Source organism: Vollenhovia emeryi, unplaced genomic scaffold (genome assembly GCF_000949405.1).
Source record: "Vollenhovia emeryi isolate VEMERY1.0 unplaced genomic scaffold, V.emery_V1.0 DF939156.1, whole genome shotgun sequence".
NCBI lineage: Eukaryota > Metazoa > Arthropoda > Insecta > Hymenoptera > Formicidae > Vollenhovia > Vollenhovia emeryi.
In genome coordinates this window covers 1,867,544-1,884,140 of record NW_011967210.1, presented here as the reverse complement: position 1 = coordinate 1,884,140, position 16,597 = coordinate 1,867,544, and the positions used below count along the sequence as shown (strand labels likewise).

The 16,597-nt window shown below is 38.7% G+C and overlaps 3 protein-coding genes across 12 annotated transcripts in view; 2 read left to right on the top strand and 1 right to left on the bottom strand.

Annotated features, from left to right (window-relative positions):
- Positions 1-648: 648 nt before the first annotated feature.
- Positions 649-7,419, top strand: LOC105565041 (early endosome antigen 1-like). Of its 9 annotated transcripts, none has more exons than XM_012017874.1 (20): positions 649-822; positions 1,133-1,177; positions 1,429-1,800; positions 1,946-2,067; positions 2,161-2,552; positions 2,647-2,804; positions 2,877-2,981; positions 3,077-3,198; positions 3,274-3,447; positions 4,006-4,340; positions 4,544-4,731; positions 4,795-5,019; positions 5,222-5,278; positions 5,345-5,576; positions 5,653-5,801; positions 5,904-6,005; positions 6,084-6,293; positions 6,367-6,549; positions 6,635-6,784; positions 6,858-7,419. In XM_012017874.1, exons 2-20 carry the CDS (start codon positions 1,172-1,174, stop codon positions 7,044-7,046), a joined length of 3,471 nt encoding a protein of 1,156 aa, XP_011873264.1. In that variant the 5' UTR covers positions 649-822; positions 1,133-1,171; the 3' UTR covers positions 7,047-7,419. The 9 variants fall into 9 exon arrangements, with proteins under 9 accessions (XP_011873264.1, XP_011873265.1, XP_011873261.1 ...); XM_012017875.1 differs by having other exon boundaries at positions 1,067-1,177; positions 5,369-5,576; XM_012017871.1 differs by having other exon boundaries at positions 1,067-1,177.
- A 185-nt stretch (positions 7,420-7,604) lies between these two features.
- LOC105565034 (uncharacterized protein DDB_G0283697-like) lies at positions 7,605-12,771 on the bottom strand. Of its 2 annotated transcripts, none has more exons than XM_012017860.1 (6): positions 12,703-12,771; positions 11,642-12,026; positions 9,332-11,535; positions 8,524-9,255; positions 8,233-8,447; positions 7,605-8,068 (listed from the first exon to the last, which is right to left on the bottom strand). In XM_012017860.1, exons 2-6 carry the CDS (start codon positions 12,015-12,017, stop codon positions 7,936-7,938), a joined length of 3,660 nt encoding a protein of 1,219 aa, XP_011873250.1. In that variant the 5' UTR covers positions 12,018-12,026; positions 12,703-12,771; the 3' UTR covers positions 7,605-7,935. The 2 variants fall into 2 exon arrangements, with proteins under 2 accessions (XP_011873250.1, XP_011873249.1); XM_012017859.1 differs by lacking the exon at positions 12,703-12,771 and adding an exon at positions 12,257-12,530.
- LOC105565035 (ubiquitin-related modifier 1) overlaps positions 12,473-16,597 on the top strand; it is an 11,583-nt gene continuing 7,458 nt past the window's right edge. The window contains exons 1-4 of the mRNA XM_012017861.1: positions 12,473-12,589; positions 12,650-12,714; positions 12,783-12,864; positions 14,713-14,761. Coding sequence (XP_011873251.1) covers positions 12,561-12,589; positions 12,650-12,714; positions 12,783-12,864; positions 14,713-14,761 — 225 coding nt within the window. The 5' untranslated portion in view covers positions 12,473-12,560. The remainder of the gene's footprint in view (positions 12,590-12,649; positions 12,715-12,782; positions 12,865-14,712; positions 14,762-16,597) is intronic.

Here is a 16,597-nt window from a genome sequence, read left to right as displayed (position 1 = left end):
TGGTTATACTGTGCCCTTACAGCTTACTTAAAGCATGATTGTGGACCAGGGGTAAGAAATTGACCAATCACGGTCAAGTATGAGTAGAATAGGCCATTTCTTAAGGCTTAGGTCTCATTCACATGGAGCGTAACTTGCGTAAGCGTAACCTGCGTAATCACACAACTATTTCAACGGAATTATTGAAACGGTTCCATCAGAATGATCCCGTGAATGATCCCGCTCCGTGTGAATCCAGCCTTAGAATTTAAATCTCTATATGTAAGGGCCGGGGCACACAAATGGCCTTAAGCAATAAGACGTAAGCAGTAAACGAATTGACCAATCATAGTCAAGAATATATAATATGGCTGCCATAATTCTCGACTATGATTGGTCAATTCGTTTACTGCTTACGTCTTATTGCTTAAGGCCATTTGTGTGCCCCGGCCCTTAGCCCCAGCCATAGACATATAAAAGATAGACTACTTATGAGGGAAAAGGACAACATGAATTTACTTGGGTATCTGTCTTCTTCTAGTGTACACGCACCGGCATAAATCCCTATCCTTGTGAGGTGCACGCACACAACTAGAGTCCCTGTAGTTGTGTGTGCGTGCACCTCACAGGGATAGGGACAGGCATTTATGCCGGTGCGTGTACGTCATCACGTTGCTACATTGTAGCAACATTGCTGCAATATTGTAACATTGCTTCGGTGTAGCTGCAATAGTATAATATAACTGCAAGTTTTGTGCACTGTATGGATTGTATCTTCATATTTTGACGTTCAAGTGTCATCAGAGATATATAATAATTATATTTTGATACTCGTCAAGCATTGTAAGAAAATATAAATAATTGACACACGTATTACGTATTTGATCAAAAGAATTGCGAAATATTTTGAAGTGAGCAAGATATGGTGACATTATATGAGATTTATTTTATTTTCATACGTATCTATATTGTGTAATGATATCATCTCATATATACAACCTTTTCGATCAGTCGCGCAAAAAGATATATATCTCCATTATATTAAAATTACCACTCGCAATTTAATGATATAACGATATCGTCACAGGAACTAACCAAGAAATTGCAGGTTACAATTGCGCTGCAAATATATAACATCATTATATTTTGCTAGATCGAGTAAAAAGCAGTGCTGCGATTCGAAGGTAAAAATATGAAGGTAAAATTATTATTTCAAAATAGAATATTTGTTTTTTTTAATATATGTTTCGTAATTAATCTTAGAAAAGAAGTGTGACATCTTATGACATCGTTGCATTCAACTTTTTTTATATATGGTTTCGAATACATAAAAAATTAGCTAGTGCTTTTATTAAAGGTTATTTTATTTTATGTATATAATCCTAAAAAAAATTGCACAAAAGATTACACATATTATAGAATTGTACAAAAGTTCTTCTTCTTGTACAGAAACGACCACGTGCAAAAAAGCATTCCCCCTCACAAAAATATTCCCATACGCACCAACGTTTACCGACTAAAGCAAGGAGTTCTCACGATTCGAAGGAACCAAGTTTTAAACAAGGCTATTTTAAGCTTCAACAAAACAATGGAAATTATGATAATACGTCATGTTTAAGGAAAGACGCGTTTGCTTCGCTGGAATCTCTCTTCGACTTAAAGAAACCATTAAATTTGCATTATGTATTTCCTTTAGCATTTCACTGTAAACAAAAATCAGTCGAAACATCTACTGCCACAAAATCAGAACCCTATGTAGAAACATTATTTCTGCAAACTTTTTCGCCACGGACAAATCTCAAGCCGCTTGTTTCCCAGGCAGTAATTATTTGCTTTCAGTTTTCAATTATTTAATTGATTACTCGTCTTTGTAACAATTTATTTTGTATTATTTCAAGTATTAAAAACTAAAAATAACGAGACTGAGATAACATACTATGATAAAAAGAATTGACAATTTTTTCAGTATGCAAAATATGACAAAGTCACAGTTGAACAAAATGCAATAAATCAGATAAAAGCAAACCAAGAAAAAGTATTGTCATTGGAAGTACCGAAATTGGTGGAATTACAACAAAATCGATCGGTGTAATAGTTTCTTTGTTTTTATAATGCATATAGTACATTTATATCTATTAACATAAAATGTATATGAACTAATAATATATGTAATATCTGTAGAAATATAGCCGAAAACAAAATGTCGAACAGCATAATGCAAGAAGAAGAGGACAAGAAAGCAGTTGATGATACTATCGTAGGTGAGAGATCTACTATGGAAGCCGAAAAAAAGAAGGAATATGAGCGTGATGATGAGAATACAGATAAAAATAGCACTGTAAGAGGAGAGAAATCTGATGACAAAGACGAAATTAAAGAAAATCAAACTGATGACAAAGATAAAGTTGAAGGCAATAAAGAAGACAAAGTTGAAGGAGATATTGATGAGAAGAATGACGATACAGACAATGGTAAAATTCAAGAGGAAATAAAAGAAGATATTAAAGCTAGAGATGATTTACTAGAAAAGCCTCAACTCTATCCTACCCCCCTTGACGTTCAAGCTATGGAAGGTATAGTTGAATTACTTTTTTAAACCATTTTTTCTCTTTTTCTCTCCTCTCCCGTTTCTCTCTCACTCTCTTAAATTACGTCTTAAAATGGCAGATCAAGTGACGAAATCTAAGCAACTTGTAAAACCGATAGTCAGTTCACCCCTTTTAACTGATGACATAATTATAGAACTAAAAGTAATGAACGAGAGATGCATTTTGCTAACAGATGAAATCCAACAATTAAAGCGTGAAGTTTCAGAATTATTAGAGGTAACATTTAATTGTGTTGGTACAACTTTGTTAATATGATAATAAATTAGAAGAATTTTCCTTAATTTGCAGAAACCGGAGTTAACAGATGAAGATACGCAGACAATTAAAGACAAACAAGATGTTCTTACGGCAAAAGTAGCCGAATTGGAGCAATTGACACAAAAATTTCAAAAAGTATTACGAAAGACTTTAAAAGATTGAATTATTTTACATGTCATCACATATGTAAAATAAATTGTTAAAAATATAATGCAATAAATATATTGCAGGCGCGAGAAGAAGTAGAACGGCTCGATGAAATGGAACAAGTGGATAAAAAAGAAGTTGAACCATTCGAAGGAATTTTACAAGACCACTTTGAGATACCACAAATACAATATCCCGAAGATAAGTAAGTTACATTTTATTCGTACAAAAGCGTACTTGTCAGCCGGTCAAGGTATTCTCGATTGTGTATTTTTATTAGACTTCCGAGAGTAATTGTTTGTGGCTATACTGACGTGCTTCCAAAACTCGTGGTAGCGGACACTGAGCGGAAAGAAAGAGAAAAGTGTTTTGAAAAGTTAACTGGCAAACTAACCGAGTCCTTAACGATGCAGGAAAAATTGGTTAAAGAAAACGCGCAACTGGAAGGTGGAAAGTATGCTCGTTTCTTCTATAATATCTAACAGATTATGTTTTCTATGTATGACGATTATAAACAATTTCACACGGGATATTTTATATCTGTATATCTTTAGAACAAAATTTAATCTTTTTAACAAAAATTTAACTAGCTTCGGCCAAGAGCAATATAGCTTTGGATCAAAGCAATTGCGTTCATCAACTTTTTCAGGACACTGAATACTCGATATGAAAAGAAATTCAATACTCGATACTTATTTTATTTGTACAACAAATAATAGAAGATCGAATATAATGCTTGAAAATTGTAACGGTTCCCTCGGTGATGTTTTCAGCATTGAAGCATGTCACTTATATTATATATAACCCGATCTTATAGCAATGAATTAAATGTGATGATTCCGTTGGTGAAAGTTTTACAACATCTTCAACTTGATAAAATTCTTTTACTCCATCTCAATTACACGTTCTGAATTTAAATATAACGAAAAATCGAAATATTAAGATATTTCGGAATATTCAAGTGAAGCGAAAAACCAGGATTGTATGGAAAGTTTTGTTGCCCTGCAAACAGGTACAAGTTAGAAGAAGCGTTACTAGAAAAAGATACGGCTCTCGAGAGTTTACAGAGGAAGGTATGCGGCCTGCAGGCAGAAATGCGTATAATTGTCAAAGAGAATGTGGAGTTGAGCCGCCAATTGGCCATTTTGAATCAGTTAGCGATGAGACCTACTTATTGTTACACCTGCCCAGGTGTTACTCCATCTCCTCCGTCGACGTCGCCGGCGTTATCCTCGCGTCCTCCGCATGCCAATGTGCAACTTCAGGACGATACTTACTACCGTTGCAAATGCTGTTTTCTATCACCGTTCACTGACACTTTATCGACAACTACGGAAACTGCATGCAGTAAGACTAATCATAATATCTAAAACGCTGTAACTGTTATCGTATTACATTTATATTGTTGATTGAGAAATTATAATATTAATGTTATCCCGGTAAAACATTTTTATGCATGAATAAATATATGCTTTGCATATTTGCCAAAACAACAGTTTACCTTGTACAAGAAATTTTCCTAACAAAGAAGAATGTTTAATCTCTTGCAGACTCGCCGAGGCTTACAGGAGGTGGATCGCCAACGGAGGACCGTTGTCCTGCAGATAGCAACGATTTGCAAAACGTAGAGATGTGCTCCAGAGGCCTAACCACTGTCAAACCATTGCTTCCTCGAGGAACATGTCCCGCAGAATTGCAAGATAAACTTACGACCTATGGCACTACCACTAAACAATTAGTAAGTCTTACGAACCGTTGCAAATCAGCGAGTCATTTTTTCCATATGTGATTACATTTTCAGGAACAGCAATTAGGTAGTATGGAGACCGAGGTACGTAATATGCAGATGGAACTAGCAAATGTACAACGTGAGCGACAACAATTGGAACAACAACGTAAATTGCTCAAATGCACAGGACCTTGCGCACCGTGCGCTTGTTGCCCACCTCCGATCTCGACATGTGCGACAGCCACGCCAGGACTTGCATCAAAAGTACCTGCTGTGTCCACGATGCCTCTCGCCCAAGTACTTACACACACAGCTTGTACTTTACATACACTCTTCAAACAATTTGAATTTCTGTAATACATACGTTATCTTTTTTTTTTTCATATTTAATATTTTACAATTAATGTGCTTTTCACAATGAAATTGTAACACCTTGTTACGCGTGCGTTTTCTTCGCTATAAAATCAATAGTGAGCAAATACATTTTTATCCAATACAGATGACTACACAGGCTGCGCCTCCAATGTACACTGGTTCTTGCACCAACACAATTACGGTAAGACTATACGAGAATTTCATTGTACACTTTGAATAATCGCAATAACGTAATTTATGATTGAAGGCAAGCAATACTTGTGCTCAACAGCAATTACGTGATCTTCGTGAACAATATGCTCGACTTCAGGATGATTATAAAAGCAAGTTGTGCGAGGTGTCATGTATGAGAACAGAAGCGGAGAAACTCAAGCAAGACACTCGCGATGCAAAGGAAGAGAGGGAACGAATGGAGATAAAATTGATAGATGTTCAGGAGCGATTAAAATTTCTAGAAGCAGAAAAGGCGAAATTCGAGGGTAATTCTTTCTAGTGATAAAAAAAAAGTGACACATGAATCTCCAATTTAATGTAACAAAATTAATTGTGAGACAGGTCATAAGGAACATCTCATTGAGCAGGAACAGGCTTTAATGGTGGCGAAGCAACGCTTTCGAGAAGCGCAAGATGAGTTGGAGGAGCTTCGTTCCTTGATTCAAGATCAAGCTGCTCAACTGGAAGACTATCGCAATAAATATTTACAAGTTAGTGTCATCGTTGCGACGTTCTGAAGAAATTACATTCCACGTTTGTTCTCAGGTAGAAACAATTATAAAGGTAAAATCAAAAGTAACATGTGATCTTAGGCCCAGCAGCAAGTCGAGGAACAGCGCAGACAACTAGATCTTATGGAAATGGACAATGCGCGAATGAATGAGAATGTTACTTTGGAAATTGGACGTGTTAAAGTATATAAATACTAGTTGTCTTGTTATTCAAATTATGCAAAGCCTTTCAATTTATGTGTGTTAATGCAATCCGATCAGAATCAATTTCAAGAGAAATTAGCCGAGCTTGCACCGTTGCCCGATATCTTGAAACAGATGCAAATGAAAATGCAGGAAGCGCAACAGATGCGCTTAGTTGCCGAACGTAGCTGCGAGGACCTGTCGCGAGAATTACTAGGGTACAAGGAGAAGATTCAAACCTTGCAAAATCAATTGGACGTATTGCGCACCGAGTATCAAACACTTCAGGTTGCAATTTGTTAGCCCGTACAACACTCGGTAGAAATTTCGTTTATTAAAAATACTAAATTATTTACGATAGGACGAAAGGGGACTTGGATCTGGCAAGTCCGAAGAGATGGAAAGAAAATGCGGCGAGTTGCGACACGAGAACGAAAGGATGAAAAACGCACTGGCACGATTTGAGGAACACGAGGCGCAGTTGCAAAAGCGCATCGACGAGAAAATGCACGATAACACACAGTTGTCATCTATGTTGGAACAGGTGTGTGTATCGACTGGGTGACACAAAAAAGAAAAAAAGAAAAGAAAAGATTATTCGCGAATACTAAAGTGTCCTTCTGTTTAAGATAAGGGAGGATTCCGCTCGACAAGTAGCAAGGACCAAGGAGCGATGCGAAACCATGCGAAGATCAATGCAAGGCCAGATCGCTGAAATGGAAAGGCAATTGGCACAGTGTAGAGCAACAGCGCGCGCCGCTCAACGAGATAGAGACGAGGTAATTGTAGATAAGACTTGGAAATGTTAATGAGCTCAAGTGTGTATTTACGACAAATTTCTCGTTAACGTAGATCAGGCAAAAGATGCAGAGTCAAATAACTAACTTGAACGAAGCGTTTAAACACGCGCAAGGCCGAATAAAATCGTTACAAGGACACGTAAACTACCTCAAGACTTCCTACAGCAATATCTTTCTCGGCCAAGGAGAAACACCGACAAGTGCATTGCCGGTAGACGATTCCTGCGATTGCAACTATTAAATGCGTGCACACACGAGTTTTACATAATAATGCTGTATATTTTTGTTCAACGTAGCAAAATTAAAATACTCGACGATGCACAAAAGCCTCGTTGTGCATCTATATACTTGAAATAATAACGTTTTGATATACAATCGACACAAAGTTGATTGATAAATAACTTATACCGACGTTATACCGTCATTCTTTTTATAACCATGTAAATTATAAACGATACGTCTCTAAAATAAAAAAAATATCAACTCAAGAGTTGTGTATATTTACTGTATGGAAATCACCTACTATCTCTTGACACGTGGCTTATCCCAGATAGCACACATAGTTTGTGTTAAAATAGACAAAAATTTTCAATATAATTGAAACACCACATTGCAACAGCATATTCTTTAGATCTAAATCAAGTAAAAAAAAAGTCCTATACTACTTTTCTCTCCGACAAACAGTTATCGAGAGATTATAAGCTAAACTTTTGAAAAAGTTATAAATTTTCTCTCGAGTATCTCAAAAAGTATTAGGCAAATTAAAAAATGTTTCAGACAAAAGTTGTACGGTTTTTTCTTGTGCTATCTGGGATAATTGTAATACTTATCTGACAGACTTTCTTCACATAGAAAATATATTATGAATGTATAGATACACGGCGCTACCTTATCAGAAACTTTAACAAAAAGAAGTGGCATGTATCACTGTTAGATATGCATATATTGGATGTAAACATATCTCTTTCCTTATATATTATATATATATATTTTATTTAACAAATCGACTATACCTTTTTTTATAAGCAATAAAGTAGGATGAGGCATACGCGTTTCTATAGTGGTTAGGAAAAAAAAAGAGAAAATGATATATGTACATATGAGAAAAATTAGTATTGAGATGGATTCCTTTAGTTTGCGTCCACTGAATGAAGCATATTGAGCATATTAAGAATAGCATCCGAGCGCGAGCGCATCCTTTCCATTTCCATTCGAAACTCTTCCAGTTGAGATTCAATTCGCTGCGCGCAAGCATGGCAACATCTGTGAACGAGTAAAACAATCTTGATGTCGAATTGAATATTTAAAGCGCGGATATTTACGAGATTATAAATTTCAGAAATCACAATGTTATATTTATATACCATTACAATTCTAGAATGCTGGAACACGTGTTGAAAAATTGTCAAGAAATATTAAAACTATACCTTCCAGGTTGTCCTAAATTGGAACAGGATGGTTCTGGAGATGCGCACGGCGAAATTTTAACTTGTGGAGAACAACTCTTTAAATTAGATTCCTTCTTATGCATACAGCTTTTGCTATTACTGGATACGTTAGGATTATAGCAATCTCCGCACCCTCGTATAAGATCCATTAAAATTCCTCGTACCCTTTTCCCAGTTGACCTTCGTCGTCTTGTCTGGAGAAGAAATACATACAAGTCAGAATTTGTACACATTTTTGTACAATATTCATCGAATTATTTGTAAACTCACCTCTAGTGTTTCATTACATTGTTTTAGCGTTAGTAACGGTTCTTCTTCATGTCCGACATTAGAAGACGCGTGATTACACGATTCATTATATTCTCGATCTATGTTCATTGGCTGACACGCTTCTTTTTCTCTCACGCAACATTTATAATTCTCTTGACAATTGTCTGGATTGTGCAGCGAATGACGCGTGCAATTTCTACAGGTGTACTCATTGTCTTCTGAGGCGAGTTTTTCATATAAATGCTTGTTAGGCTCTAAGCTCTTGGAAAAACTTGGTCGATGTTCCTGGGTATTGAATCTTTCTTTGCTATGATTAAAACTACCTTCGAACTTTTGTTTTTCCTTGCGCAAGGAACAATTGCACTTTTGTTCCGACATGCTTGCATTATGAATGCAGTGGGAATGTATTCGTTTGTGTCTTAACCAGTCTTTACGATGTCTCGAGAGATCACAGTCTTCGTAAGAGGAAACACACGCGCCTGGACTATGCAGTTTATCTGTAGAACATGATGCCCTTGGTACGTTAAGCGACGGCGAATGCAGATATGAAAAATTGGATGTAGCCGAAGATAGTTGAAATTTAGGAGGACTCTTTGACTTCTTGCTTGTCGAACATATTAAATTACTGCCGTTGAATCTGGTGTGCGGTGCCTTTTGCCAGCAGTGATAATTTTTATCATTCACTTTAGTAGACATTTCTGTTTCAGTCTCAGCAGTCGATTCTTGACTAATCTAAAAGTACATTTCAATTTGAATATAACCGAATCTTCAAGTAGATATTTTCCAAGCGGGAGCATAAAAAACTTACCTCTTTACCCCAGATGTTGATCGTTCCATTTATTTCGGACATTCTTACTTCTACATTACCGAGCAAGTATGGGCCGCATTCTCGAATGCGTCCTTTTTCATTAATAGCTGCCTTGTCAGGTTCCGTTTGAATGAGAAAACTACGATCTTTGCTGTTTTCGTTTTCGCGATACAAGAAGTATTTAACATTATCCTCTGGGTCATCGGTGACGTCGGTCTTGCTTTCCATCGTAGAGGCGGTGGCGCCTAATTGACTCGTATTAGCATTAGATGAATGTGCTTGCAAATCCACATTGTTCCTCATCGAGTCATCTTTAAATCCTGCGTTATCATTTAACTTTGGCTGTGATTCTGCGGCAGTCTGGGAAGCATTAAAGGATTGTAGATGTAGAAAAGTAGATGGCCCGAGAACATCTGCAAGTTTTCTTTTCTTAGAGTTGGAAGGTTGAGGACTACTCTCGTCACTTTCCATCGTTACATCTTCACTTAATCTTTTCTTGGAATTTTGCGTCAACGGACTTTCTGCCTTGGTTTTTCCCTGCGTAATATTTGAAAGAGTTTGCAAGATTCGGGACGAAGTGATAAATGCTCGTGACAGCGAACGTGCCGTTCTGCCCGGCGTACCGTCAGTCAGTATTACACTGTCGTCAGAGTGTAACGCTTTCGCTACTTCCGGCGGTTTCATGGACAATGATAAGTTACAAGCACTGGAACTCCACTGATCTATAGAACTTAGCGTCGCTTCGACGCTGTTACTTGATATCTTATTGTCAGACTGCTTGACCTGAGTAGACTCCGTTTGAAACCGATTAGATACAGACTCGACAACGTCTGTCTGAACCGACGCAACTTTTTGTTCCGGAGGTTTCTTCTCCTTCTCGTATTTGGCTAACGATTTTCTCAATTCATCCAACTCCTGTTTCATCTTTAAATTTTCCATAAGCTGTTTTTGATATGCATCTAGCAAACCGTTATACTTGACATTTTTCTGTGCCAATTTCTTTTTCAGCGTAGTAACCTCCGAAGTATCCAAAGTTGTCTTGTTAAACTCCTCATTTGCTCTCTGAAAAGTCGTCTGCTCATTATTCTTCACTTGGTCCGCCGGTATCTGGATGCTCTTTATATTCTCAATCCTTAATGGACAAGTGTCTTCGTTATCCGTGGATATGTCCATTACCTCTGAATTATTGTAGGTTTCCGGTTGAACAAGTTCCTGTTCAGTAACATGTTCATTTCTATTATCAGTTTTTTGACTAGAGTCAGAGGCGCCTTGCATATACTCTTCATAACTCAAGGTTCGCAAATTGTAAAGTACCGTTGGCACTTCCTGATGACCATTTTGGATAAGTGGCGGTTGTGCGGCATCTTCAAAGTGTGAAATCTCCCTGTCGGGGTAATTAAACTTGAGCTGTTTAATCGTTCCATTTTGTTTCTGCGTCTTGTCGGCGTTTTCATTCTCTATTGATTCAAATGGCATATTTATCTGGACATGATCCCGCTCGGACTCTTCATGTAATGGTTCCAAACAACTTTTGTTATCTTGTCCATTTAATATTATTTGCGACGGAGCATTGTAGGCCACTTTGTCGCATTCCTCTGCGATTTCCAACTCCTTGATCGTTCTCTCGGCATAATCTCTGATTGTTTTGGTTACTGCGGGCTTCGCCTTTTCCGTCACGTTGCGATCGATGTTGCTCACTTGGTAAATCGCATCTTCCGGATACTGTTTCGCAGGTTTTTCTACCGAACGCCTATTTTGTTCCTTTAATTCCTTGATATAGCGTTTAACTTTGCTCTGCACATAGTGATACTTGACCGATTGCTTTCTCTGGTTCGCAGAATACATCGCGGCCTGTCCGACGTTTGCATAATTTGGTTTTACACCGTGCGAGTATCTCCTCTTGTAATATTCACTCGCATTATTCTCGTACGTATTCAAATCTTGAAGAGAAAGGCTCTTCTCTTTGTCGCAATTCTTTAATCTCCTGTTGAAGATAAAATCATCGGACCTTCCATCGTAACAATCCATCTCGTAATTGTCATCGACACCGTCGTCATCATTATGCATCGGCCTAGGACTATCCTCATCATCCTCCTCGTCTTCGTCATCCTCCTCCTCCTCGTCGTCTTCCTCATCCATCAAATGCTTCATGTTACTCGGACGGTCCGCGTCAAATTCATTGTCAAGCTCCAGGTTTTCCATGTCTATAACAATACCATTCTATAAAGACACACTGTCATCACTCGGAACTATATATTCCTTTCTGGGTGGAAGAAAAAGGATCAACATATTTCTTCTTAATCAACTTACCATCGCTATCTCCATATCCATCTTCGTCATCCTCGTCGTTGTAAGGATGCTGGTCGGTTTCCTCTCCAGACGACAGAACGTATATGCTACTTGCCCCCTCCTGATCGTCGCTGGGATAAGGGCTCGGGCTACGGTCCCTCTCCGCCTCTCGCAGCTCCTTCTCAGACTGCTTCGCGTTGACAGTGTCCGAGTCGTCCGGCTTCGTGGTGCTGGACACGCTGATGTACGTCGGCATCTCCTCGTCCTCGAGCAGAGCCGCGCCTGTCTGGTTCATCATTAACTTGGCTTCGCTCTTGCACGATTCGTTGGGCAGATCCTCCATCGCCTTCGTCTCCGTCTCGGTGTCGTCGGGCGAGTGCTCGCTGTTCTCCGACATGGTGGAAATCTGCGGGCGAGACAGAAGCACGGATTACCGTCGGCCGCCATTACGGGCCGCGCGCTGCGGATTATCTCGCGGTACCGCCCGCTCTCCGCGCGTCGTCGCCAACACGTTCTTGCGCGGCGACAACGTTGACGGAACGGACGTTCCGTCCGTCGGGCGAGCTCGCTCTCTCGCGAGCCGTCGACTCCCGCGGGACCAACGACCCGCGCCGCGCGCGCGTTACCGGTGCATACCTGACGATCGGCGAGAGCCGCCCCGTTTTCACCCGCGTCGATCCCCGTCTCGTCAATAGACTCGAGCGCGTCGCCGGAAGACAACGACGGCTCGGATGTGCACGAGGAAGCGCTCCTGTGCCTCTCGCGTACAAACCGCCGTCGGCGCGAGTACGTACCGAGGTTAACGCCACGCGCGCGCATGCGCGCCGCGCTCTCGAGGTCTCGAGTCTCTCTCCGGAAAAAGTACGCGACGCGATCGGAAATTGGCGTGCGTCGCCGCGGAAGGTTCTAAGTTCTAACCTCGTTGGAGCGAGCGAGAAAGATGACCGTCCCCCTCACCGTCGAATTCGGGTAAGGTGAAGCGATCGTCGTCGGCACGCAATCGTCAATTCACGCTCAACATTTTTGCAGAGGCGGGGCGGAGCTGCTGTTCGACGGGAGGAAGCGGCACGAGGTGGACCTACCTGGCGAGGAATGTAAGCGTAACAGCTCGCGTTTCTATCTCCTGCTAATGATCCTGCTAATGACAAATTGACAACCGCAGGGACGCTCGAGCGACTGCTGCGTTGGCTGCGGGATAACCTCCTGACGGAGCGGCCGGAGCTCTTCATGCAGGGCGACACGGTGTAAGTACAACCGGTTGGCGACTTGGCGCGGGGTCAAATTACTCCACGCGGTATCTTTGCCCGAGCTGCAGACTCGCGCGAGTTTAGTACTTTAGTCGGCGTGTAAACACGTCACGTCACGTTACGTCGCACGTACTCGAACGCGACGACATCGCCAACGAAAATGGCGGCCGCGGTCGTGCGCGCGACGCATAGATGTCAGCATCGTGCGCTCCATTAAATCGCGCGCCATTTCTTCTTTTCCGACATTTCAGTGCGTAGATTAAAATGCCCTATCCTGTATATACCGCGATGCAAAAGGTAATCAACAATTTTTACCGTATCGTTTACTACATATTTAACTAAAGGACGAAAATATTGCCGTGTTTCCGAAATGGGGTCAAGTAATGTCGTTGCTAGCAAACTTAAAAACCTCAATTTATTAACTCTTTCAAGTTAGACGCTGCAGTGAGAAGCACTTTTAGCGGAAAAAGTTACGTTGCAACTGTTGTAAGATTCGTAAATTTTATTGGAGTATGCTCTTAGATTCTGCCATAGTGAATACGCCAGTCAGATTCAAGATTTTTACAACAGTTGGAAAGCAACTTTTTCCGCTGAACGCGGTCATTAGCTATCAGAAACAAATAGCATTATAAATTGCATACTCGCGATAATATATTTTGAAATAGCTGCACGTTTCTGCAGGTAAATAAATTCATGAAAATCGCTCAATTTTTCTCGAAAACGACTTTACAGAATGACTTGAAATACAATCGACGTTTGATTAATAGAGGAACAAAGGTATTTTTCCGAATTTTGGAAATCAAGTTATAGTTTCATTTACCATGCAAAATCTCTAATGGAAAAATAAGATTTTAATAAGACTAATGATAAAACGAAGAAAACCCCAGTCTATTGTCACGGTAAAAAGGCATATTTTCATGTTTCAATTCATTTTATCAACTATTTTATTGAAGAAAAAGTACCTGGGAAAAATTCGCAGCCTTAGTGTGTACGAGTAGATAATTATTGATAATTTTGATCAAGTTTTGATGCTCATAATGAAGTTTGGTGTATTTTAATATTCTTTTATATTAAAATTTGTCAAGTCATTTATTTTTGAGAAAAATTGGAGGCGATTTTCATGAATTTCACCAGTGGAAGCGTGTATTACAAAAGCATCAATTCTGATTGACATATAATTATAAGAAATTCACGAAATCATTGTTTAATATAAACTATTCGTTGTGAATAGGATTTGAGTTTGATGAAAATGCAAAGATTTTTGAGCTTGAAAAGTTAACTCGATATTCGGCGTTGTCACATTTTCTCGATATCGCGTTCTCGATATAGCGGTTTTTACTAAAAATTGCAAAACGAACCGTCATCTCGCAGAGATAAAAACATCAATTGTCTCATTCGAAATTTCAATCATATCTAATATTCACAAAACGATATAGCTGTTTCGTTGTGATACTTTTACATGTTTTCACACGGATTTGACGTGTAAGAATAATACAAATAAAGAGAAAAGGAAAAGAGAAGGTAAAAACATTGCAAAGTTGAGAATGAAATAATGCACGGGGCGAAAGCATAGTGAAGTCGGCTGCGAATCGATTGGTCGTTTCGATGGATTTGAATGCTATCGATCAATTAGCAGTCAATTAGCTGTATGATGCATTTATTGTGAAATTCCCGTCGTTTCGAGTAAAAGTTTTGCTCAATGAGTGATCTCGTTCGTCTCGCTAACTTACTGTAATTGGTGGAGAGCGCGTTAACGCGGGATCTGTAAGTTTTTAACATGCAGTACGCTGCCCGAGGGCGGCGAAACGCGCAACTCGATTTGACAAGTTTATCTTGTTTGTCTAGGAGGCCGGGCATCCTGGTTCTGGTAAACGACGTCGACTGGGAATTGCTGGTGAGTTTTATGCATAGCGTCCGTTTTATCCGCATTTCTCCTTTAGATATTTCAACAAGTTTTACGAGAAAATGAGAAAACCATGTGTTCGAGGACTGCCAAGTTCTTGGAAAAGTTTTACGAGGCACAAGATTTTCGAAAACTACACTTTAACTATGTGTTACCCGGTCAATATTTAAGTTATTACATGAACATAAACAAGTAAACGTAATGATTTTTCTGCTTTTAATACAAAAGTGAAAAATATTTCACTATTTAATTGCTCAATTAATTTTCTAACAAATGCTACTTTTTTACGAGCAAGATAAAAGTTTTTAAATTTTTGACGTAGAATTGTCAAGTTTTGCCGTAAAGTTATGTGAATTAATATTATTGAGAGTACAAAGCACGTAGAACAAATATAAAATTATCTGTTGGGGATTTTTATGGTAACTATAAAATTGCACACTCTATTTTAGCATTTGTAAGATTAAATTAATATTATATTTGATTTTTTACTTTTCTACTAAATTTTCTTTCGAAATAAAGATTTTGCGTACGTCTTAAAAATATACTGGAATTATTAAAACTTCATTCTTGAGGAAAACCTTTTAAATATAGATTTAAATGCGCAACGAGAATGGCAGGCGGATTTAAATTCGAAAAGGATTGAATGGATTACTTAGCTACGCGATTCTTAAGTCGTCATACTGATATGAGAAGTTAATGCACCGTGTTCGGCGGACGATTTCTTTAAAGACGAGATTTATATTCTCAGATCTTTCTAAAATTATTAAAAATTTCTTAGCAGAGGGTTATATTTAAGTACGAATTTGAATATTCCATAAAAGTGGCCGTTTCCTTTCGCAAGAGAAATCATTATAGATAATTTATAAATTTTCTCAATATTTATACGAGTTCTTGATATGTATAATTTTTTATGCCACTATTACTTTTCTCTTGGCATGTTTAGGATACATTAAAACGCAGAATTACGGAAAAGAGTCATACAGAATGAGAAAAGATAATTTTTCCAATATTTTTCGGTTATTATAAGATTAGGCGGGAAACTACGACAAGTAAATTACGAGTGAAGATTATAGGATTTTAAGGGACAACAGGAGACACGGTGAAGACTCCTTACGGAACTACGGATTCTATGTTTTTGTATTACGACCAAAATACAGAGAAGATGATAATCAGTACGATCGTAAGATTTTCGCTAAAGTGCGACTTTTTTGGGAAAAAGGATTAATAAGAATTCATGAATTGTACAGCTGCTCACAAGCTATATTTTATTATGAATATTTTGAAGGCCAAAATGCAAAATTCGGCTCTTTAGCGAGAAAGCAAGCTTTGTAAGGAATATGATAGAAAAAAAGTTTCACAAAGAAAAAGAACTTGTTCGAGGCTAAATACGACAAGAGGGAATATCACAAAATTGCACTGAAACTATCTCTCATGGAGACATTTTCTGGTACATGGATTGCTTGACAAAGAAAGACAACTGTCTCACTTACACTGCGTATGTGCTTGTACGTATACGGACATACACCTAGACATACTATACACCTAGAGATTGGGAATTTATATTTTAAATTGATAATCTCCCCTGTGAAACCGAGGTTTCGCACAAGGCCTCCAATATCGATTCGGAGTTCGCCCGTCACTCCTGTTGATCCTCAACACATTTCTTGTCAGACTGTTTTTCAGGACTGTCTTTCCATTCAGATCGCATGGGTCATGCCTTACGTTGTTGAGATTAATGCTTTCTTGTTTATAACATATCGCCTCTGCGCAAGAAAAGTGACGCAAGTCAAAAATAACAATTTTACAGGAGAACGATTTTAAACTCCC

Coding starts and splice junctions, on each gene's coding strand:
- LOC105565034 (XM_012017859.1), bottom strand. CDS start 12,439: ATGCGCGCGCGTGGCGTTAACCTCGGTACGTACTCGCGCCGACGGCGG. Junction 12,027..12,256: donor CGGCTCTCGCCGATCGTCAG/GTATGCACCGGT, acceptor TCTCGCCCGCAG/ATTTCCACCATGTCGGAGAA. Junction 11,536..11,641: donor TGGATATGGAGATAGCGATG/GTAAGTTGATTA, acceptor GTATTGTTATAG/ACATGGAAAACCTGGAGCTT.
- LOC105565041 (XM_012017874.1), top strand. Junction 2,553..2,646: donor TGACGTTCAAGCTATGGAAG/GTATAGTTGAAT, acceptor TTAAAATGGCAG/ATCAAGTGACGAAATCTAAG. Junction 5,577..5,652: donor AGAAAAGGCGAAATTCGAGG/GTAATTCTTTCT, acceptor ATTGTGAGACAG/GTCATAAGGAACATCTCATT.